General features: G+C 37.0%; 1 protein-coding gene across 5 annotated transcripts in view; it reads left to right on the top strand.

Annotated features, from left to right (window-relative positions):
* The window catches only part of MNAT1 (MNAT1 component of CDK activating kinase), a 221,178-nt gene that overhangs the window by 178,163 nt on the left and 18,389 nt on the right, over positions 1-24,626 (top strand). Inside the window, exon 8 of one of the 5 annotated variants that reach the window (XM_060418138.1) lies at positions 1-24,626. This exon is cut by the window's right edge and continues 5,939 nt beyond it. The exons of 3 other annotated variants lie outside the window; for them this stretch is intronic. In XM_060418138.1, coding sequence (XP_060274121.1) covers positions 1-73 — 73 coding nt within the window. In that variant the 3' untranslated portion in view covers positions 74-24,626. One more of the 5 variants, XM_060418139.1, reaches the window with a different exon arrangement.

A 24,626-nucleotide genomic window follows, 5' to 3' on the forward strand; every position in this document is an offset into this window, starting at 1 on the left:
AGTACATCATGAGAAACGCTGGACTGGAAGAAACACAAGCTGGAATCAAGATCGCCCCGAGAAATATCAGTAACCTCAGATATGCAGATGTCCCCACCCTTATGGCAGAAAGTGAAGAGGAGCTAAAAAGCCTGTTGATGAAAGTGAAAGAGGAGAGTGAAAAAGTTGGCTTAAAGCTCAACATTCAGAAAACGAAGATCATGGCATCTAGTCCCATCACTTCATGGGAAATAGATGGGAAACAGTGTCAGACTTTATCTTTTGGGCTCCAGAATCACTGCAGATGGTGTCTGCAGCCATGAAATTAAAAGACGCTTACTCCTTGGAAGAAAAGTTATGACCAACCTAGATAGCGTATTCAAAAGCAGAGACATTACTTTGCCGACTAAGGTCCGTCTAGTCAAGGTTATGGTTTTTCCTGTGGTCATGTATGGATGTGAGAGTTGGACTGTGAAGAAGGCTGAGCCCCGAAGAATTGATGCGTTTGAACTGTGGTGTTGGAGAAGACTTGAGAGTCCCTTGGACTGCAAGGAGATCCAACCAGTTCATTCTGAAGGAGATCAGCCCTGGGATTTCTTTGGAAGGAATGATGCTAAAGCTGAAACTCCAGTACTTTGGCCACCTCATGCGAAGAGTTGACTCACTGGAAAAGACTCTGATGCCAGAAGGGATTGGGGGCAGGAGGAGAAGGGGACGACCGAGGATGAGATGGCTGGATGGCATCACTAACTCGATGGACGTGAGTCTGAGTGAACTCCGGGGGTTGGTAATGGACAGGGAGGCCTGGTATGCTGCGATTCATGGGGTCACGACTGAGCGACTGAACTGAACTGAACTGAACTGAATAAATGCTAACTGCTCTTGCTCTGTCGCCACCACCACCTCCAAGTGCTGCTGCCACAGCCGCTGCAATTAGATGGTCGTCTTCTTTAAAGGGAAAAGTGTCTGGTGGATGCTTTAATCATCTACTCATTGACACCAGCGAAATATGTGTCCCAAATAATCTTAGATTATAATATATTGAGAACATACAGTACCCATTTGGAAAATCTAAGTTGTATACTCTTTCTGGCTTGTCACTTGACGTTTATTTTATTTAAGTCTTATAGTTCATCACGTATGTTGTAGAAATTTTAATTGAGTATTAAATGAATGTCAGAAATCATCCAGGTAAATTTTGGTTTTCTTTTTCCTTTCTTCCTTCTTTCTTCCCCCTTCCCTTTCTCTCCCTCCTCTTTCTTTCCCCTCCTCCCCCTCCTCCTCCTCTTTCTTTTTTTAATCTAGTTAAAAACTATTGTCTTGAGGAGGGAGTCTTATTTGTGTTATGTAATAGAGGCCACTTTCCAGGCAGTTGCCTTTTCAAAAATATTATAAATGATATGGAAATACTTTGTGTAAAGTATGAGAATGTACATATAGGTTTTTGCATTGATTAAAAGTTGGCATTCCAATTCGTATTTATATTCACTTTTCATTAGTTGAAGGAAATGGAAACTATTTATATTAACTTTCCAATGTGTGTGGTTATCCCTTTTAGTCATGAGGTAGTATGTCATTTTTCAGTGTTTTTAATTCATTTAACAAATATTGTGAGTTCATTATGGGTACATGATATGTTTGACATTGTGAAAAATTCTAGGATATATCAGACATGATTTCTGCTTTCAGAGTAGTATACTTATGTTAGAATACTGGGCTTCCCCAATGGTTTAGTGGGTAGAGAGTCTACCTGCAACAGACATACATTGGTGGGGGGGGGGCGGTGGTTCGAACCCTGGGTCGAGAAGTTTCCTCTGGAGGAGGAAATGGCAACCCAGTCCAGTATCCTTGCCTAAAAAAATCCCAGGAACAGAAGAGCCTATTGACTACAGTTCATGGAGTTGCAAGTGTTGGACATAACTAAGCACGTATGCCACAGCACCATGAATATACTGCTAGCATAAGTAAGTAACTATTAGACACGTAGAAAATGAGAAGAACTATAAGAAAGCAGATAAAGTGTAATGTTGGAGTTTAGAGAAGTGATGAAGAAGTGGAATTAATTTTGAGCATATTGCCAGACATGAAATTAAGCATTTATATTAATTCATTTCACAACAGCCCTACAGTGTATAGGTAAATTGTCACCAAATAATATTTGGAAATAATACTTAAACCCAGAACTGTCTGAATTCAAACTGTGTATTTATTCTGTTCTCTGAAAGAGATCTAGATAAGCTTAGAAGTTTTTCAGGAACTGCAGCTGGAAATAGTTAGAATTTTGTCATGTAAAAGTGAAGAAAAACTTTTCTGTTATAGAACATGAGCAGAGGAGGAATTAGGGGAAAGCAATAGAGCATACATAGCTAATAATCAGTATTGAAACTTAGGTGCAGAATCAGTTGCAGGAAAGAGAATAGTGGAAATGACATTATTTTGTTCTTTTTTATGACTGAGTATTATTCCATTGTCTGTATACTATTACCATGTCTTCTTTATCCATTTTGCTGTTGATGGACATTTAGGTTGCTTCCATGTCTTGGTTATTTGCCAATAGTCCCACAGTGAACATACTGAGTGAAGTAAATCAGACATAGAAAATCATAGAAAATCGCTTATATGTGGAATCTAAAAAAAGGATACAAATGACTTATTTACAAAGCAGAAGTAGACTCACAGATGCAGAAAACAAACTCATGATTACCAGGGAACCAGGGGGAGAAGAATAAATTTGGAGATTGTGATCGACATATACACACTACTCTATATAAAATAGATAAATAATAAGAACCTACTGTATAGCACAGGGATCCGTATTGAGCACTCAGTAATGGCCTATATGAGAAAGGAGCCTAAGAAGAAAAAAGTGTGTATATGTATATATGTGTGTGTATATACATATATAACTGATTCACTTTGCTGTACACCTGAAATTAACGCAACATTATAAATCAACTATATTCCAATTTGAAAAAAATGGAGGGGTATAGTGGAAAGTAATGTAGAAAAACATTGGAATTAGGTTGCTTCAGTTTGAAGAATTTGAACACTCACACTCTTATGACTTCATTTTTTATTAGTACCGTTTCATATATTTATTTATTGAAAAAGGCTGTAGACCCCTACAGCTAATGTAGATATGTTGCTATCGATCTATCTACCTATCTGTTCTGGGTCTCAGTTGTGGCATGAGGGATTTTCCATTTTCACTGAGGCCTGCAGGATCCTTAGTTGCAGCATATGGGATTTAGTTCCCTGACCAGGGACTGAACTTGGCCCTCTGCATTGGGAGCACAGACTCTTAGCCACTGGACCACAGGGAAGTCCCATCACTGTTTTATAGTTTGATGGTAAGGCATCTTTGCTTTTATTTCATATTTCTTAGTAGAATATTTAGGGAGTACAGTGAAGGAAGGAATGAATCATAGAATTTTATAGGAAAAAAAAAAAAAAAGACTTCAGGTATCACCTCCAGCAACATCCTTATTTTAGAGACAAAGAAATGGAGGCCCCAGAGGATTATAATGTACTGAAGTCATGTAGTGTAATGAATTAGATTTATATTTAAAGGTAGGAACAAAAATATTAAGAATAATTTAAACTTTCTTGATCAGGATAAAAGAGAATTTTAAAAACAAGTAAGAAAGGTCAAGAAAATGTTATTATTCCCACAAAAAGTTAATCAGAATAAAGCAGGCATACTGTCATCTGCTTTATTGGCTTCTCTGGAAAGTTAATATACATACAGTTTGATAGGAGTTTTCATTCACTGATTATTTTCAGGAAGGAATCCAGGAAGAAGATGTAAATTTTTAAAATTCAGTCTTCTGTTATGCCCACCTTTTTGATAATTTATAAATTTCTTCTCTGTATATATGTTATAGCATGGAGGAAGAGAAGCAGTACAAAAAACAACCAAAAAAAAAAAAAAAGGAATGCTTTTTATGTTGTTTACAACTCTGTTTATTTTGATTACTTTTAAAATTGATTTATTTTTTAATCCATAAGATGTAGTAGGGGATCAAAAATAGGTATCAGAACAGAAAAGGATGAAAAAAGAAAATGTCAGATGATGAAGAAATGCCAGGAATAAGAGTACAAAGCAGCATAGGAGGAGATATGAGAGTATTATATTCTATATTCATAGATATTTGGCTTACAGCTGCTGCTTTTTTCAAACTGTGTAGGATGCAGTGTTAGATTTGAAAGTCACTATAAAGGAGGAAATTTGCCATCAAACTTCTTTAGTTACTTATCTGAATTCATTGACTAGGTAGACTTCTGATGAGATATCTAAAAGGATGTCCATTAAATTCAGTTATTTTCTGTTTCACGAGGCTTTTCAACATTATAAAATCTTTAACAGGGTTAATATTAGAATAGGTGGTCTGAAAAGCTCAATTTTTCAAAGACTTTTTAGTGTGAGTTTCAGACTTGTAATTTATTGTTTCTATTGAAATATTAAACTCTTATGTATTAAGAACACAATATAACCTTCTGCCACCTAGTGTTAATATTTGAATTACTTTTTTTTAAAGTTTCCAGGAGATGCCTGTGTTAAGCATTGGTAATTTTATAGCATTCCAGTTAAGTTTCGTATTATACAGAAGCTTTGTTTTATCTCTGGTTTTGGTGTGATTCTTTTATGTGATGTTTAGGTAATAAACAATAGTGAATTTAACAAATTAGAAATTCCTTCAATTGTACAACTGCTTTATGTCTTATCTGAAAACATTTCTTTAAGTTCTCTTTCCTCTGTGATTTAGGAAATTTAGGAAATTTTATTAATGATTGGGCAAGATGATACAACTGACTGAAGTGTGGTTGTTCAAATCCTCTTTCCACATGCCCCTAAAAGGTTTTGAAGCTAATAGAAACAGTTTTAGAGGAACAGACTCATAAATGCAGTGGTTTCCATAACTGAAATGATTGTTATTAAGTTGTCTTTCTTAAAGAATCATCAGGTGAAGGAGTTCTGTGCAGGTTGGGACCATGGCGGCAGCTAGGCATCTCTTTATATTTTTTACCACCAGATCTTTCAGATGTATAGCCACTAGGACATGGGTAAATATTGGTGCTCTTCTCCACACAATAATCCCTACTGAAACTTTGTTGTGCTGCTTCAGAGCTCTGAATATTCATTGGTTTTTCATAACTGCAAATGCTCCAGTTTTCACTTTGTCTTGAAATTTATAATCCTATCAGTATCCTGCATTTATCTTTCTCATTAAGTTGTTTATATTAAAGATAGTTAAGTCTTTAAGATCTTAATACTAGAGATATAATGTACTTATAAATGAGATGCCAGTAGTTGGTTTTTGTTAGTGATTTTAGGTCACAAATTTAATAGCCAAGTTACCCTGGGGTGCCCTAGGTGAAAAGCCTGTTTCCAAAAGTAATTCCAAGGTTTGTGCTTGTTGATCCCATTATTCCAAATGGCAAATCTGGTACTTTTAGAAAGACACTGAACTCCATTTAAATATACTGTCTCCCTACTCTATCTTAGAATATTACAGAGGTTCCAAATAATAAAAAGTTGATGAGATTAGAAATACTTGATCCCTATGTTCTCTTCAGGTACTACCGCAAAGAAGACAAAAGTGATTTTATCTTATTTTTAAGTTTTAATCCTTAAATATAAATACTAATAAAAGTTCATTTCCTGAAAAAGAATGACAGCAGTAACACTAAATGACAGGAAAGTAGCATGTTTTAAGTGGAAATTATAATTCAGAAGGATATATTTTTATTATAATTTTTTACCAGTAGAATAGAAGGGATAGAAGGAAAAAATACTATCAAAACTATGATTCAAAAATTTTTTAATGAATTACTATTTGATGTCCATGATAGCCTTGGGCAACAAGGGTCAGCTGTACGTCCCATCCTGACAGACAACATGAGCAAGAAATAAACCTCTCTTAAATTAAACCACTGTAATTTTGGGGTTATTCATTACTACTGCAAAACTTGAGCCTGTCCTCACTGACAATGAAGTTATCAGTCCCTTTACTTACAAATGTGTTTTTAACCAATGCATTGTCTCTTAGTTATTTTGTCATTTGATTTTCCATGAATTCATGTTGATTAAATTAGAACAATGTAAATCATCACATGTGATTCTTCTAATGCATGTTGAATACATTATTCATCTTTCCAGTTTAGCTCCTATAGGTCTCTGAGCCATTTTATAAATTGCTACTGGAAAAAATAATGAGTTAACTGAGTAAATGTGCTTTCACTAATACCATTATGTAATTTCAGAGCACTCTGTGATTTCAAAGCACATCATCTAATTTGATTGTTGACCACAGTCCTGGGAGATAAGTGTGCAGATTTTATTGTTTAATTTATTATTTTATTTTATTATTATCACATCCATTTTACATATGGGGAAACTGCACCAAAGTCATTTGCTTTAGGCCATATGTCTGAAAGGCAGCAGAATTGAGGTGTCACTTTCTGGGTGATCCTCCAACTGTTTTTCCTTTTTTTCTCTTTAGGATCAGTGATATGTCCAGCCATGGGCAGTGATGGGTGGGGAGGGGAGGAAGGAGTTTTCAGTTACTTTGTCTTTTTATTCCTGAGCATTTCTACCAAGATAAAAAATTATACAAAGCAAATAAATGTATTACATTCTGCCTTCCAAGTTGCTGGTTGGTAAGGCACCTATGCCTAATTTGTGCAAGTGTGCGTAGTCACTTCAGTCATGTCCGACTCTGTGTGACCCTGTGGACTGTAGCCCACTAGGCTCTTCTGTCCATGGGATTCTTCAGGCAAGAATACTGGAGTGGATTGCCATGCCTTTTTCCGGGGATCTGCCTCACCTAGGGATTGAATCCATATCTCTTAGGTCTCCTGCATTGGCAGGCAGGTTCTTACCACTAGCGCCACTTGGAAAGTTTAGTAGCTTTTAAAATTTCCCAGTGTGCACTGTGTGGGAAAGCAAAGAAAGACTAAGTGTTACATGTTTTAGAACAAGGGTGAATCCATGTGGAACTGTGTCTTTTAAAATAGTGATTTTTTCCAGGTTAAATTATAAGCTATCCATGATATAATCACATGTAGCTACTACTGTAGCTGCAAATTTAATTCAAATGACCATTATATCTACAACTGTGGGAAGAATTCCTTAGAAGAAATGGAGTAGCTCTCATAGTCAAAAGAGTCCAAAATGCAGTAGTTGGGCGCAGTCTCAAAAATGACAGAATGATCTCTGTTTGTTTCCAAGGCAAACCATTCAATGTCACAGTAATGCAAGACTATGCCCCAACCACTGATGCCGAGGAAGCTAAGGTTGAACAGTTCTATGAAGACCTACGAGACCTTCTAGAGCTAGCATCCAAAAAAGGTGTCCTTTTCATTATAGGGGACTGGAATGCAAAGTGGGAAGTGAAGAGATACTTGGAGCAAGGCAAGTTTGTCTTTGGAGTACAAAATGAATCAGGGCCAAGGCTAACAGAGTTTTGCCAAGAACGCATTGGTCACAGCAAACACCCTCTTCCAACAGCACAAGAGAGGTCTCTACACATGAACATCACCAGATGGTCAATACCAAAATCAGATGGAATATATTCTTTTCATCCAAAGATGGTGAAGCTCTATATAGTCAGCAAAAGCAAGATCAGGAGCTGACTGTGGCTCAGATCATGAACTCCTTACTGCAAAATTCAGACTAAACTTGAAGAAGGTAGGGAAAAGCACTAGGCCACTAAGGTATGACCTAAATCAAATCCCTTATGATTGTACAGTGGAAGTGAGAAATAGATTCAAGGGATTAGATCTGATAGAGTACCTGAAGAATTATGCATGGAGGTTTGTGATAGGAGGTGGTGATCAAAAGCAACCCCAAGAGAAAGAAATGCAAAAAGGCACAATTACTGTCTGAGGAGGCCTTACAAATAGCTGAGAAAAGAGAAGCAAAAGGCAAAGGAGAAAAGAAAAGATATACCTATCTAAATGCAGAGTTCCAAAGAAGAGCAAGGAGAGATAAGAAAGCCTTCCTAAGTGAACAATGTAAAGAAATAGAGGGAAACAATAGAATGGGAAAGACAAGAGATCTCTTCAAGAAAATTAGAGATACCAAGGGACCATTTCATGCAAAGATGGGCACAATAAAGGACAGAAACAGTTTGGACCTAACAGAAGCAGAAGATATTAAGAAGAGGTGGCAAGAATACACTGAAGAACTATACAAAAAAGATCTTCATGACCCAGATAACTACGATGGTGTGATCATTCACCTAGAGTCAGACATCCTGGAATGTAAAGTCAAGTGGGCCTTAGGAAACATCACTATGAACAAAGCTAGTGGAGGTAATGGAATTCCAGTGGAGCTATTTCAAATTCTAAAAGATAATGCTGTTAAAGTGCTGCACTCAATATGCCAGCAAATTTGGAAAACTCAGCAGTGACCACAGGACTGGACAAGACCAATTTTCATTCCAATCCCAAAGAAAGGAAATGCCAAAGAATGTTCAGACTACTACACAATTGCACTCATTTCGTACAATAGCAGAGTCATGCTCAAAATTCTCCAAGTCAGGCTTGAACAGTTCGTGAACTGAGAACTTCCAGATGTTCAAGCTGGATTTCAAAAAGGCAGAGGAACCAGAGATCAAATTGCCAGCATCCACTGGATCATCAAAAAAGCAAGAGAGTTCCAGAAAAATATCTACTTCTGCTTCATTGACTATGCTAAAGTCTTTGACCATGTGGATCACAACAAACTGGAAAATTCTTAAAGAAATAGGAATACCAGACCACCTTACCTGTCTCCTGAGAAACCTGTATGCAGGTCAGGAGGCAAGAGTTAGAACTGGACGTGGGACAATGGACTGGTTCCAAATTGGAAAAGGAGTACATCAAGGCTGTGTATTGTCACCCTGCTTATTTAACTTCTACGTAAGTACACCATGAGAAATGGTGGACTAGATGAAGCACAGGCTGAAATCAAGATTGCCAGGAGAAATATCAATAACCTCAGATATGCAGGTGATACCACCCTTATCGCAGAAAGCTAAGAACTAAAGAGCCTCTTGATGAAGGTGAAAGAGGAGAGTGAAAAAGCTGACTTAAAACTCAACATTCAAAAAACGAAGCGCATAGCATCTGGTCCCATCACTTCATGGCAAATAGATAGGAAACAATGTAAACAATGACAGACTTTAGTTTTTGGGTCTCCCAAAGCATTGCAGATAGTGACTGCAGCCATGAAATTAAAAGATGCTTGCTCCTTGTAAGAAAAGCTATGAGAAACCTAGACAGTGTAATAAAAAGCAGAGACATTATTTTGTTGACAAAGGGCTGTATAGTCAAAGCTATGGTTTTTCCAGTAGTCATGTGTGAATGTGAGAGTTGGGCCTTAAAGAAAGCTTAGCACCAAAAATTGGTGCTTTTGAATTGTGGTGCTGGAGAAGACTCTTGAGAGTCTCTTGGACTGCAAGGAGATCAAACCAGTCAATCCCAAAGGAGATCAACCCAGAATATTCATTAGAAGCTGTAGCTACAATACTTTGGCCACCTAATGTAAAGAGCAATGTCATTAGAAAAGACCCTGTTGCTGGGAAAGATTGAAGACAGGAGGAGAAGAGGGCAACCTAGGATGACATGGTTGGATAGCATCACGGACTCAATGGACATGAGTTTGAGCAAGCTCTGGGAGATGGTCAAGGACACGGAAGCCTAGTGTGCTGCAGTCCACGGGGTTGCAAAGAGTTGGACATGGCTGAGCGACTGAACAACTATAGCTGCAGTATCAGAACTGATAGCGTGTTATCCATACAGGTCATGCATGTAGCAAGTTCCCAGCTCTTGCTAATTTCTAGCTAGGACTGCAGTGTCCTGCAAAGGCATTAAAATGCTTACTAACAGTTATTCCTGGCATTTCTGTGATTATTTCCTGATTTAGTACATCCGGTGGTTTGGACTTGGAAATTTGAATAAAGCAAAATTTGTTAGCTACTAATGGAGGCAGAATATTTTCTTTACTGTGTTGTAGTATTGAGAAGGTGAATAGTTAACTACCTCTTACCCTGAAGAACATGACAAATGGTCACCCAGGTGGGTGTCCTTGTTCATCAAAGATTTTCAGTTTATATGGTCCTATTGAATAAAAGTGATTTGTTGATAAAAGAAGAATTTACTGTGACAGAAATTTCTCAGAAATAAGAATTTTAGAAATTTTAAGAATTTATTTTATGTTACTAATTATACTATATGAGAAATCATAGTGCCATATAGATTATGAAAAGCCCCTTATGCTTCTGATGTATAAAAATAAAATTGAAGGCCTTCTAAGGTTTTGTTAGAGCATATTACTAAAAGATGTTATTTTTATATTTAAGCTTTAAAATATTTTTTAAAAAGTCTCTTAAAATGATTTAGGGACCTGAATATAACACTTGCCACCATAAAACTCCTGAAAGAGAACATAGGTAGAACATTTTATGACATCAATTGTAGCAGTGTTTTCTTAGATCAGTCTCTTAAAAGCATAAAAATAAAAGTAAAAGTAAATAAAAGGGACCTGTTGAAACCTCAGAGCTTTTGCATAGCAAAGGAAACCATCAATGAAATGAAAAGACAACTTACAGAATGTGAGAAAAAAAATTGCAAATGATACAACCAACAAGAGCTTGATTTCTAAAATATACAAATAGCTCATACAACGAGTTATTTCTTAAAAACCTACACAAGTAAAAAATGGGCAGAAGACCTAAATAGACATTTTTCCAAAAAAGACATATGAAATGGCCAGTGGGTACATGAAAAGATGCTCAACATGACTAATCATTAGAGAAGAGCAAATCAAAAATACAATAAGGTATTATCTCACACAGATCAGAATGACTGTCATTGAAAAGTCTTTAAATAATAAATGCTGGAGAGGATGTGGAGAAAAGGAACCCTCCTACACTGTTGGTGGGAATGTACATTGGTGCAGCCACTGTGGAAAATAATATGGAGATTCCTTAAAAAACTGAAAATAGTGTTGCCGTATAATCCAGCAACCCCACTCCTAGGCATATATGAAAAAAATGAAATGCTAACTTGAAAAGATACATGTACCCCAATGTTCATAGAAACATTTTTTCATTAGTGAAGACATGCCCATCAGCAGACCATTGGTTTAAGAAGATGTGATGTGTGCACGCATGTGCAAGCATGTGCATGCGTGCACACACACACACAATGGGATATCAATCAGCCATCAAAAGAAGGAAACATTGCCATCTGCAGCAACATGGGTGGACCTTGAGAATGTCGTTCTAAGCTAAGTCAGTCAGAAAAAGATTATCTGGTATCACTTATATGTGAAGTCTAAGAAATAATACAAATAAACTTATTTATAAAACCGAAACAGACTCAAAGACATAGAAAACCATACTTGTGGTTACCAAAGGAGAGTGGGAGTGGGGAAAAGATCAGTTAAGGCTATGGGATTAGCAGATAATACAAGCTACTATATTTAAAAGAGATAAGCAATAAGGATTTACTGTGTAACACAGGAAACAATATTCAGTATCTTCTATTACACTATAATGGAAAATAATCTGAAAATTATATGTAACTTAATCACTTTACAGAACACCTGAAATTAGCAAAATATTGTAAATCAATCATACTTCAATAAAAAAGTAAGTTGCTTCAGTTCAGTCGCTCAGTCGTGTCTGACTCTTTATGACTCCATGGACTGCAGCATACCAGGCTTCCCTTCCATCACCAACTCCCAGAGCTTACTCAGACTCATGTCCATTGAGTCGGTGATGCCATCCAACCATCTCATCCTCCGTCGTTCCCTTCTCCTTCCGCCTTCAATCTTTCCCAGCATCAGGGTCTTTTCCAGTGAATCAGTTCTTCGCATCAGGTGGCCAAAGTATTGGAGTTTCAGCTTCAGCATTAGTCCTTCCAATGAATATTCAGGACTGATTCCCTTTAGGATTGACAGGTTGGATCTCCTTGCAGTCCAAGGGGCTCTCAAAAGTCTTCTCCAAAACCACAGAACTGAAATTAATACAATATTGTAAATCAACCATGTTTCAATCAAAAGTTGCCTCAGTGGACAGAGGAGGGCAGTCCTCAAAAGTGGACATGATTGAATGACTGAACAACCGCAAAAAGTACCAAGTGTACAGTCCTAACTAGCTAGCTGATCATTTAGAAGCTGTTAAAAAATAAAATTGAAAGCCTTTGTATAAAAAAAAAAAAAGTTGCCTAGAAAAAGATAATGAATTTAATGAAGTATTATCCTCTAGTCATGCTTGATTCCATGGGAAATTACTTGTTTATCAGAAAGGGTATGTTTTAAATGTTCAGTTTTTAAATGGATAGAAATGTAAATGGTAGAGTGTATTAGAAAATTTGTTTAGTCATTAAAGTGTCATAAATCATTTATATGAAAAGTATTCAGCTTTACCTTTTTTGTCACTCAATATATAAAGTTTTCCTTTCTATTTCTTATTTATGACGTTATTTAATTAGTATACCTTGTAGAGATTGTTTTCATTGTGTTCAGCCAACTTCAGTGAGTCGGCTCTTCGCATCACTTGCTGACAGTATAGAAGCTTCAGCTTAATAAGCTTGCATATACCTAGAAAGTAGCCCCAAAGTATATCAAGCAAAATAATCTGTAAAAATAACTGTAATATTTGTCTAGGTAATTCTCTTGAAGTAAGTTAGACAATTTGTAGATAACCAGTTAACTTATAAATTATGACTTTTTATGAAAACTCTAAAATAATGAGGTTTAAAATTTTTAAACTTTTATTGTAGAAAAAAAGATAGACAATCTCATGTTCTTTTATCCCATGGTATATGTTTGAAGTTAAACTTACTATAAATACTCATGGTCAAGGGACTTCCCTGGTAGTCTAGTGGTTAAGAATCCCCCTGCCAATGCAGGGGACATAGGTTCAATCTCTGGTCCAGAAACTATGATCTTATATGCCATGGGGCAACTGAGCCCATGCCCTAAAGCCCATCCTCTGCAACAGAAACCACAACAACGAGAAGCCTGTGCGCTAGTCCCTGCTCACCACAACTAGAGAAAGCCCGTGTGCTACAGCGAAGACCCAGTGCAGCCAAAAGTAAATAAATAATTTCAAAAATATTCATGATCAATTAGTTACTCCTTTGCCTTCAGTTGCGCTACCTACACCACCCAGATGCCTCACATCTACACAGTAGTATAGTAGTAATCTTTCTAAAACAGTATTTTAACATGTCTCTTCATGCTTAACATCTTTTAATTAGTTTTCCATCACTTATATAAATAAAGGTGCCTATTGATCAAACCGAAAGAGGAAAGTGAAGTGAAAAAGCTGGCTTAAAAAACTCAACATTCAAAAAATGAAGATCATGGCATCTGGTCCCATCACTTTATGGCAAATAGATAGGGAAACAATGGAAACAGTGACAGACTTTATTTTTGTGGGCTCCAAAATCGCTACAGATGGTGACTGCAGCCATGAAATTAAAAGACGCTGGTTCCTTGGAAGAAAAGCTATGACAGACACAGACAGCATATTAAAAAGCAGAGACATTACTGACAAAAGTCCGACTAGTCAGAGCTATGTTTTTCCCAGTAGTCGTGTTTGGATGTGAGAGTTGGACTGTAAAAGAAAGCTGAGTGCCAAAGAATAGATGCTTTTGAACTCTGGTGTTGGAGAAGACTCTTGAGAGTCCCTTGGACTGCAAGGAGATCCAGCCAGTCCATCCTAAGGGAAATCAATCCTGAATATTCATTGGAAGGACTGATGCTGACGCTGAAACTCTCAATACTTTGGCCACCTGATGCGAAGAACTGACTCACTGGAAAAGACTCTGATGCTGGAAAAGATTGAAGGTGGGAGGAGAAGGGACGACAGAGGATGAGATGGTTGGATGGCATCACCGACTAGATAGACATGAGTTTGAGCAAGCTCCAGGAATTGGTGATGGACAGGGAATCCTGGCATGCTGCAGCCATGGGGTTGCAAAGAGTTGGATGGGACTGAGCAACTGAACTGATACAAAAGTATCACTGATACAGTTTCGTTTTACAGTTGACTCTTGAATAAGCCAGAGGTTAGGGGTCCCAAACCTCTAGGAGTCAAAAATCCTTGAGTAACTTTACAGTTCACACTCTGTATCAAAGTTTTCTAATCTATAGATTCAAGTAACTGCAGATGGTGTAATACTGTAAGATGCATTTATTGAAAAAAATCTACATATAAATGGACCTGTGCGTTTCAAACCCATGTTGTTCAAAGGTCAGGTGTACTTCTTGTAAGGTTATAGTCACTTGCTTTCCAAGGTAAACAGAATTACAGTCTTAGCCCATCTGCAACAGAGTTAATAGCTTAGGATTCTTCACTGGATATATCTGGGAAGGGTCATGAGACTTGGGAATACTCCTCTTGATGGATATCTTTTGTTTGCTCTTTGAATACCTTCTTTTTCCTTCTCTACTCTGCTATATACCCTGGGATACTGACTTGTATGCATTACATTAGTGACTCCTGTACCTTTTGGTTTCCAGGTTGAAGTGGGGGTTGGCAGTGGGGAGCCTCTTCAGGAAATTAGAGAGCAGGAGGGGAGACAAAGGTATTTATTTCCATATGGATTGGCATATGCTGGCTCTGTTTGTCAGTATAAATTGACCAGTGTTTTAAGACAATCCTTTCTTAAACTATTCTCTTTTTTGGGTTCTTAGAGCCACACTTGTTTTTCTTGCCTAGAGTGGCAATGCCTCTGCTGGTACTCTGGGCTATTGAGGTGTCCCTTGTATTTCTCTACTTCTTCACTTCTGGAAATAGTCCTTGTGTAAATAAACTTTCCTCAGGTTATCCAAAGTAGAGTATGCCATCTGTTTTTAGTTGGAATCCTGTTATATGATCCAAAACTTGTCCGTGTAGTTGCATCTTTCTTGCTACATCAGTAGGGCTTTCTGAACCCATGCTTTTCACATAGGAGTTAATTATTCATAACATACCCCCTCTTGATCATGTCATTCATTGTTTTTCTCTGAGATGGTAGATCTCTTATGCTTCATCTAAAGGTTGTATTTCATGTCAATGGAAGTGATAGTTGTTTTTTTAAAAAAGTGTAATTTCCAGTATATTTCATATAAATAAAATCCAGCAATATGTGATCTTTGTGTTTCGTCTCTTCCAAGTAGCATAATATTTTGAAGGTTCATCCACACTGCAAGTATGTATCATTTCTTTTGTTTTAGCACTATTCCATTGTATGTATATTCCGCAATTTGTGTATAATTCATTTATTGATGGTCATTTGGGCTGTTCCTGCCTTTTGGCTATTGTGAACTGTGCTGTTTTAAGCATGCCTGTACATGTACTTATTTCAGTACTTTTCAGTTCTTTTGGATATATACTGAGGAGTGAAATTGTGAGGTCTTTTAATTCTACATTTAATCTTTTGAGGAACTACCAAACTCTTTTCTACAGCAGCTGAACCATTTTTCATTTGCACTAGCAGTGTATAAGGGTTTGGTTCTAATGACTAATTATCTGAGCATCTTTTGTGTCAGCAGGCCATTTGTGTGTTGTTGTTGTTGTTGTTTTTTTGAGAGATATCTATTCAAATCCTTGGCATATTAAAAAAATTTTTTTTTTGCCATTTTGTATTGAGTAGTAAGAGTTATTTATATATTCTAGATGCTAGACTTTTATCAGATAGTTGATTTGCAGATATAATCCCCATTCTCTATGTTGTCTTTCCACTTTTTTGATAACGTACTTTGATGCACAGTGTTACAAAATTTTGATGAAGTCCATTTTCTCTACTATTTTTTATTTTGTTGCTCATGCTTTTGATGTCATGTTCATTGCCAGGTTGGAGATTACAAAGGTTTCACCTTATATTCTTTTCTAAGTGTTGTATGGTTTTATATATTTTGTGCTTATATTTAGTGTATATTTTTTAGTTTACTGATTTTTGAGTTAATTTTTTATTTTTATAAGTGAGTCCAACTTCATTCTTTTTTCTGTGTGGCTACCCAGTTGTCTCAGCATCATTTGTTTAAAGAGACTATTCTTTTCCCCCATTGAATGGTGATATCACTCCTGTAAATCAGTCAGTCATAGATGTATGGGTTTATTTCTGAACTCTCAATTCTGTCGCACTGAGCTATGTGTTCAGTAGCTTAGTTGTGTCCGACTCTTTGCAACCCCATGGACTGTAGCCTGCCAGGCTCCTCTGTCCGTGGAATTTTCCTAGCAAGAGTACTGGCATGGGTTGCCATTACTATTCCAGGGCATCTTCCTGACCCAAGGATGGAGCCTGCATTTTCTGTCTCCTGCATTGGCAGGTAGATTCTTCACCACTGAGCCCCTGGGAAGCCCGGCATTGAACTGTATTTCCATCCTTATGCTAGTGTCACGCTGTTTTGATTACGGTGTTTTTTTTTTTTTTATGGTAAACATTTTTAATAAACAGCAGCATAAAATAATCAGTGTTTAATATCTCTGGTGTGTGAAATACAAATGCATATATCCTCAATATAAAATAGGCTTCTTGTCATTACAATTTCATGCTTGTCTATTTGAAATGCCCATAATAACAAATCAAACATTAAGTAATACAGTGATTAAATGCATGCAGTGAAAATAAGGAAAGATAGGGCAAGATATCTGAATAGTGCCATTATATATTTGAAAAAAATCTATATCGAGTTAAAAACAAAGGAAATAAGGAAACAGACCAGATATAAAAATGCAGAGATATATTTCATTTCTGTGATACAAACCATAAACATAGTTTTGTGCAAAAAGAGAAAAGATCTGAAAATAAAGTCATCTTACAAAATGTTGTCCACAAAGCAAAAGATATTTTTCAGTCTATGAAAAAATACTATTTTATAGTAAGTTTTCAGATTGGAAACTGGCAGTCTTTCAGCTTTGTTCTTTTTCAATGTTGTCTTGCCTAATTGAGGCTTCTTTGCAATTCTATATGAACTTGAGGATCAAGTTTTAACATTTCTGCAAAAAAAAAAAAAATGCTGTTGTAATTTTAATAAAGATGACATTGGGAAATGTCCCTGGTGGTCCAGAAGTTAAATTTCTGCACTTCTACTGCAGGGGGCACAGGTTGGATCCATAGTCAGGGAACTAAGATCCCAAATGCTGCATGATGAGGCCAAAAAAAAAAAAAGAAAAATTACATTGAATCTGTAGATTGCTTTGTGCAGTATTGATGTCTTACCAATACTAAATCTTTCAACCCATTAACATGGAATATTTTTCCACTTATAGATCTTGAATTTCTCTCAACAATGTTTGTAGTTTTCAAAGTACAAGTGTTTCACTTCCTTGGTCTTCACCTCTTTGGTTATTTTCAAGATATTTTATGATTTTAGATGCTTTACAAATGGAATTATTTTGTTTCTTGAAACATTTGTTGCTAGTGTATAGAAACATAATTGGTTTGTGTGTGTTGATCTTGTAGCCTGCAGTTTTTCTGGATTTGTTAACTCCAGTGACCTTTTTGTGGATTCTTTGAGAGTTTCTAAATATTGGATCGTGTATTCTGTGAACAGAGATAGTTTTATTTGTTTCCAATTTTGATGCCTTTTATTTTGTTTTCTTGCCCAGTTTCTTTTGTTAGAACATCCAGTACAATGTTGAACAGCAGTGGTGAAAGCAGGCATCCTTGTCTTTGTTCTTGATCTTAGCAGTAAAGTTTTCAGTCTTACACCATTGAGTATGATATCTGCTGTCATTTTTTAAAAAATGCCCTTTCTTCCTTTTGAAGGAGTTTCCCTTCTAGTTCTCTGAATATTTTTATTAGGAAACGGCATTGGAGTTTCAAATACTTTTTCTGTGTTAATTGAGACAATCATTTTTTTCCTTTTGTTATATTAATATGGTATATTATATTATATTGGTTTTCCTATGATGAACTACCCTTGTATTCCTGGGCTAAATCTCACTTAGTCATGGTTATATAATTATTTTAATATAGTGTTGAATTTATTTTGCTAATATTTTGTTGAGGTTTTTTATATCTATATTGATAAGAGATATTGGATATAATTTTGGCTTTGATATTGGTGATCCTGGCCTCATAGAATAAACTGACTTTCCTTTGGTTTTTTTTCGTCAGGCTATATGTGGAATCTTAGTTCTCCAACCAGAGATTGAACTTGTACCCCCTGCATTGGGAGTGCAGAGCCTTAACCACTGGACTACCAGGGAACTCCCTCATAAGATAAGTTAGAAAGTTTCTCCTTCTGTGTTTTAGCAGAGTTTGGAAAGGATTGATTTTAATTCTTTTTTAAACATTTGGTGTAATTCACCAGTGAAGTGATCAGTTTCCAGACTTTCACTTGTTGGGAGTTTTTGATTGCTGGTACAATTCTTACTTGTTAGAGGTCTGCAGAGATTTTCTATTTTTTATTGAATCAGTTTAGATAATTTGTGTTTCTAGAAATTGTCCATATATCTAGGTTATCTAATTTCTTGGCGTATAGTTGTTCATGGTTATTTTATAGTTATTTTGTATCTTTTGTCTTTTGTCTTTTTTTCTTGGTTAGTCTAGCTAAACATTTTTAAATTTTGCTAATCTTTTTGAAATTCTAACTTTGGACTTCATTTACTCTATTTTTTTGTTGTTGCTCTTTGGTTCTTTTATATTCGTACTAATCATTATCATTTCCTTTGACTAGTTTCGTATTTAGTTTGTTCTTTTTCTAATTTCTTAAGGTGTGACATTAGATTGTTGTAGTTGAGTCACTAAATCATCTCCAACGCTATGCAACCCCATGGACTGCAGCATGTCAGCTTTCTTTGTCCTCTACTGGCTCCTGAAGTTTGCTCAAATTCTTGTCCATTGAGTCAGTGATGCTATCTAACTATCTCATCCTCTGCTACCCACTTCTTTTGCCTTCAGTCTTTTCCAGTGAGTCAGCTCTTCGCATCAGGTGACCAAAAGTATTGGAGCTTCAGCTTCAGCATCTGTCCTTCCAGTGACTGTTCAGGGTTGATTTCTTTTAGGATTGACTGGTTTTATCTTGCTGTCCAAGGGACTCTCAAGAGTCCTTTCCAGCACCACAATTCAAAAGTATTGATTCTTTGGCGCTCAGCCTTCTTTATGATCCAACTTTCACATCCATACATGACCACTGGAAAAATCATGGCTTTGACGATGTGGACCTTTGTTGGCAAAGTGATGTCTCTGCCTTTTACTACACTGCCTAGAAGCTTTCCTCCCAAGGAGCAGGTGTCTTTTAATTTCATGGCTGCAGTCATCATCTGTAGTGATTTTGGAGCCCAAGAAAATAAAATCTCTCTCTGCTTCCACATTTTCCTCTTCTGTTTGCCATGATCTTAGTTTTTGGGACCTTGAATTTTAAGCTAGCTTTTTCACTCTCTTCTTTCACCCTCATCAAGAGGCTCTTTAGTTCCCCTTTGATTTCTGCCATTAGAGTAATATCATTTACATATCTGATATTTCTCCCAGCAGTTTTGATTCCAGCTTGTGAATCATCCAGCCCAGCATTTCTTATGATGTACTCTGTAGAAATGTTAAATAAGCAAGGTGACAATATACAGCCTTGTTGTAATCCTTTCCCAATTTTGAACCACTGAGTTGTTTCATGCAAGGTTCTAACTGCTGTTTCTTGACCTGCCTACAGGTTTCTCAGGAGACAGGTAAGGTGGTCCGTTATTGCCATCTCTTTAAGAATTTTCCATAGTCGTGATCCACATAGTCAAAAGCTTTAGTGTAATCAATGAATCAAAAATAGATGTTTTTCTACTTGCTTTCTCTTTTCCTTTCTCCATGATGCAGTGAATGTTGGCAGTCTAATCTCTTGTTCCTCTCTCTTTCTGAAACCCAACTTATACATCTGGAAGTTCTTAGTTCATGTACTCATGAAACCTAGCTTGAAGGATTTTGAGCATTACCTTGCTAGCATGTGAAATGAGTGTAATTGTATGGTAGTCTGAACATTCTTTGGCATTGCCTTTCTTTGGGATTAGAATGAAAACTGACCTTTTTCCAGTCCTGTGGCTTAGTTTCCAAATTTGCTGATTTGTTGAGTGCAGCACTTTAACAGTACCATCTTTGAGAATTTTAAGTAGCTCCGCTGGAATCCATCAGCTCCACTAGCTTTGTTCATAGCAAGAGCAAGTAAAAATGCCACAAAGCTTTCCTAGCATTTTAAGGTTTTTTTTTTTTTTTTTTTTGCCTGATTCAGCTGTTTCATGGTTGCTGTAAACCTCTAACTATTTTCCAGAGTTCTGACAGAGTTGGTTCTGACAGTTCTTCTTGTTTTTCCTTGTTTCTGTGGAGGGATAAGAGCTCAGAGCTGCCTCCATTATTTTGTAATATCCTGGCCCCTGATTTACTTTTATAATTTGTTTGTCTCTTTGACCACCATTATATAATAATAGTTTTATTTATGTTTCTTTTTTCTTCATCTGATAGACAGAGGTGATAGTATCTGTTCCTTGAGGTAAATTTAACTTCTCTGATTCTTGAGGTGCTCTTTGTAAACTGAGGATACTCTCCTTTTCTCCCCTCTTTTCTCTCTCCCTCGGTTCTTAAGATCAAAGAAGAAATTAAACATGAAAGTATTTTTAAGTTAGTTTCATTATATAATCTGTTGATGTGGAACTTTATCAATGCTTGTTTTCTTTTTGTAATTGAAATGAGTCATCAAGAACCATTAAGTTGAAGTAAATTAGTCTAGGAGCTCTGTGAAGCTATTCTCTGTTCCACATATTTTGTTACCAGATAATAGTTACAGCAAAACATGCATACTTATTGGATCACTGCAGACTAAAATGTCCTTGAGCCATGAAAGAAAAGGAAGAAAACTAGGAAAAAGTCATATTAAACTTTTTTCAATCTTTTGTAATCAAATTTGACTTTAAACATTGACAGTTACCAGTGTTAAAGCATAGACTGTTTAAAAATCTGTATTCTGTTCGTAGAGATTATTCTTAATTGCCTTTTTTTAATACTTGTATAAATTTACATTTTCCTGACACAAGACACAAAGACAGTCTGTCAACCATTTGAAAGTATTATCCTCTTAAAGGAAAACACAGTAGGAATGAGTATATGGGCTGTAGACATATTTGTATAAAATCAACTTTGCTGTCTGATAATAGTATATTAGTTTATGTTACTTAAAAGATACCTTGTATACAAAAGAAAGATATGATGTACTTTATGGAAAAAGATATATCTTCACATTCCTTTTAAGTTCTACTTAATGTACTTTTTCAGTTCAGTTTCACTTAGTTGTGTCCGACTCTTTGCAATCCCATGGACTGCAGCATGCCAGGCTTCCCTGTCCATCACCAGCTCCCGGAGTCTACTCAGACTCATGTCCGTTGAGTCAGTGATGCCATCCAACCATCTCATCCTCTGTTGTCCCCTTCTCCTCCTGCCTTCAATCTTTCCCAGCATCAGGGTCTTTTCCAGTGAGTCATTTCTTCACATCAGGTGGCCAAAGTATTGGAGTTTCAGCTTCAGCGTCAGTCCTTCCAATGAATATTCAGGTCTGATCTCCTTTAGGATGGACTGGTTGGATCTCCTTGTAGTCCAAGGGACTCTCAAGAGTCTTCTCCAACACCACAGTTCAAAAGCATCAATTCTTCGGCACTCAGCTTTCTTTATAGACCAGCTCTCACATCCAAACGTGACTACTGGAAAAACCATAGCTCTGACTAGATGGACCTTTGTCAGCAAAGTAATATCTCTGCTTTTTAATATGCTGTCTAGGCTCATCATAACTTTTCTTCCAAGGAGCAAATGTCTTTTAATTTCATGGCTACAGTCACCATCTGCAGTCATTTTGGAAACCAAGAAGATAAAGTCTCACTGTTTCCATTGCTTCCCATCTATTTGCCATAAAGTGATGGATCAGATGCTATGATCTTAGTTTTCTGAATGTTGAGTTTTAGGCCAGCTTTTTCCCTTTACCTTCCTCAAGTGGCTCATTAGTTCCTCTTCGTTTCCTGCCTTAAGGATGGTATCATCTGCATATCTGAAGTTAATGATATTTCTCCTGGCAATCATAGTTATTTGTAAGGCCTCCTCAGACAACCATTTTGCCTTTTTGCATTTCATTTTCTTGGGGATGATCTTGATCACTGCCTCCTGTACAATGTCATGAACCTCCGTCCATAGTTGCTCAGCACTCTATCAGATCTAATCCCTTGAATCTGTTTGTCACTTGCACTGTATAATCGTAAGAGATTTGATTTAGGTCATATCTGAATGGTTTAGTGGTTTTCCTTAGTTTCTTCAATTTACGACTGAATTCGGTAATAAGGAGTTCATGATCTTAGCCACAGTCAGCTCCTGGTCTTGGTTTTGCTGACTTTATAGAGTTTCTCCATCTTTGGCTGCAAAGAATATAATCAATCTGATTTTGGTATTGACCATCTGGTGATGTCCATGTGTATAGTCTTCTCTTGTGTTGTTGAAAGAGGGTGTTTACTATGACCAATGTGTTTTCTTGGCAAAACTCTATTAGACTTTGCCCTACTTCATTCTGTATTCCAAGGCCAAATTTGCCTGTTACTCCAGGTATTTCTTGACTTCCTACTTTTGCATTCCAGTCCCCTATAATGAAAAGGACATCTCTTTTTGGTGTTAGTTCTAGGGTCTTGTAGGTCTTCATAGAACCGTTCAGCTTCAATTTCTTCAGCATTACTGGTTGGGGCATAGACTTGGATTACCGTGGTATTGAACAGTTTGCCTTGGAAATGAACAGAGATCATCCTGTCATTTTTGAAATTGCATCTAAGTACTGCATTTTGGACTCTTGTTGACCATGATGGCTACTCCATTTCTTCTAAGGGATTCTCGCCCACAATAATAGATATAATGGTCATCTGAGTTAAATTCACCCATTCCAGTCCATTTTAGTTTACTGATTCCTGAAATGTTGATGTTCACTCTTGCCATCTCCTATTTGACCATTTCCAATTTGCCTTGATTCATAGACCTTACATTCCAGGTTCCTATGCAGTATTGGTGTTTACAGCATAGGACTTTGCTTCATCACTGGTCACATCCACAACTGGGTGGTGGTTTTGCTTTGGCTCCGTCTCTTCATTCTTTCTGGAGTTATTTCTCCACTGAACTCCAGTAGCATATTGGGCACCTACCAACCTGGGGAGTTCATCTTTCAGTGTCCTAACTTTTTGCCTTGTCATGCTGTTCATGGGGTTCTCAAGACAGGAATACTGAAGTGGTTTGCCATCCCCTTCTCCAGTGGAGCACGTTTTGTCAGAACTCTGCGCCATGACCTTTACATCTTGGGTGGTCCTATATGGCATGGCTCATAGTTTCATTGAGTTAGACGAGGCTGTGGTCCATGTGACCAGCTTAGTTTTCTGTGATTGTGGTTTTCATTCTGTCAGCCCTCTGATGGAGAAGGATAAGAGGCTTGTGGAAGCTTCCTGATGGGAGTCAGGTCGGTCTCTTGTGGGATCACTGCTCCTTTCTTTCTCTTGGGTCCTGGTACACACAAGGTTTGTGCCCTCCAAGAGTCTGCTTCCCTAGTCCTGGGTAAGTTCTGGCGGCTCTATGGTGGTGTTAATGGCGACCTCATCCAAAAGGGCTTATGCCATACCCAGGTCTACTGCACCCAGAGCTCCTGCCCCTGAAGCAGTCCACCGCTGACTCATATCTCTTCAGGAGATAATCAAACACTGTTCTATCTCAGTCTCTGTGGGGTCTCTGGGCCCTGGTGCACACAAGGTATGTTTGAGCCCTCTGAGCGTCTCTGATGGGTGTGGGGTTTGGTAAACCCAATTTCGCCCGTTCTACTGTCTTGCTGGGGATTCTCCTTTGCCCTTGGACTCAGGGTATCTCCTCAGAGTTGCTCCAGTGGCACGCAGCCACTGCTCCAGTGCTGTACATAATGTACTATTATGATTGTGCAATGTTAAAACATCCTTATCCCATAATTACTACAGCACTTATAATGTTTGACATTTTATGGTCTTGATTGTCTTTTATAAAATATTATTTTCTGTAGAAATACCGAGTTATTTAATAGACATTCTTCACCATATTCAGTGTCTGAATATCTCTAAAGAATGTTAGGTGATTCCTGTCCTTTGCAGGACTTCCCTCTCTTATGCCATATAGTTAGTTAAATATTTGAGTTTCATTTCTATTTACTTGTAACACATTGACAGACATTTGTGTACTCCATTATATGCAAAACGTTGATTTGAGCATGCTGTGATTTTTAAAATATTAAACGTGAGAGCTTTAGTTTCCTGTTTTGGTAATATCTAAAACATTTGCCCAAATTAGCCAACATATGACCTTTTTTTTTAAATTTGCAGAGTATATTGATTTATACTAGCATAAAAGCTGATTTTCTCCTGATTCCTTAAGAATTGCAAAATCTCCTAAGAATTACAAAACTACAAATTGTCTAAGTTCTGGTAAAGCCAGCCACTTCAGTTTTGGTTTCTAGCACTAATAATTTTTTATGAGGAATTATCTCTGATTTTCTGACTTGTGCTGAGAACCATTTTATTGTCTTAACTATTCATAGAAAAAAGTAAATAATGGGGACTCAAGGAGTTTTCACACAAACATAGCTATTGAGTGTTAAGGCTTTCTTCACTGTGAGAGACTAAATCTTTAGAAAATTTTTACTGTAAATA

The sequence above is a fragment of the Ovis aries genome, chromosome 7, assembly GCF_016772045.2.
Source record: "Ovis aries strain OAR_USU_Benz2616 breed Rambouillet chromosome 7, ARS-UI_Ramb_v3.0, whole genome shotgun sequence".
Lineage (NCBI taxonomy): Eukaryota > Metazoa > Chordata > Mammalia > Artiodactyla > Bovidae > Ovis > Ovis aries.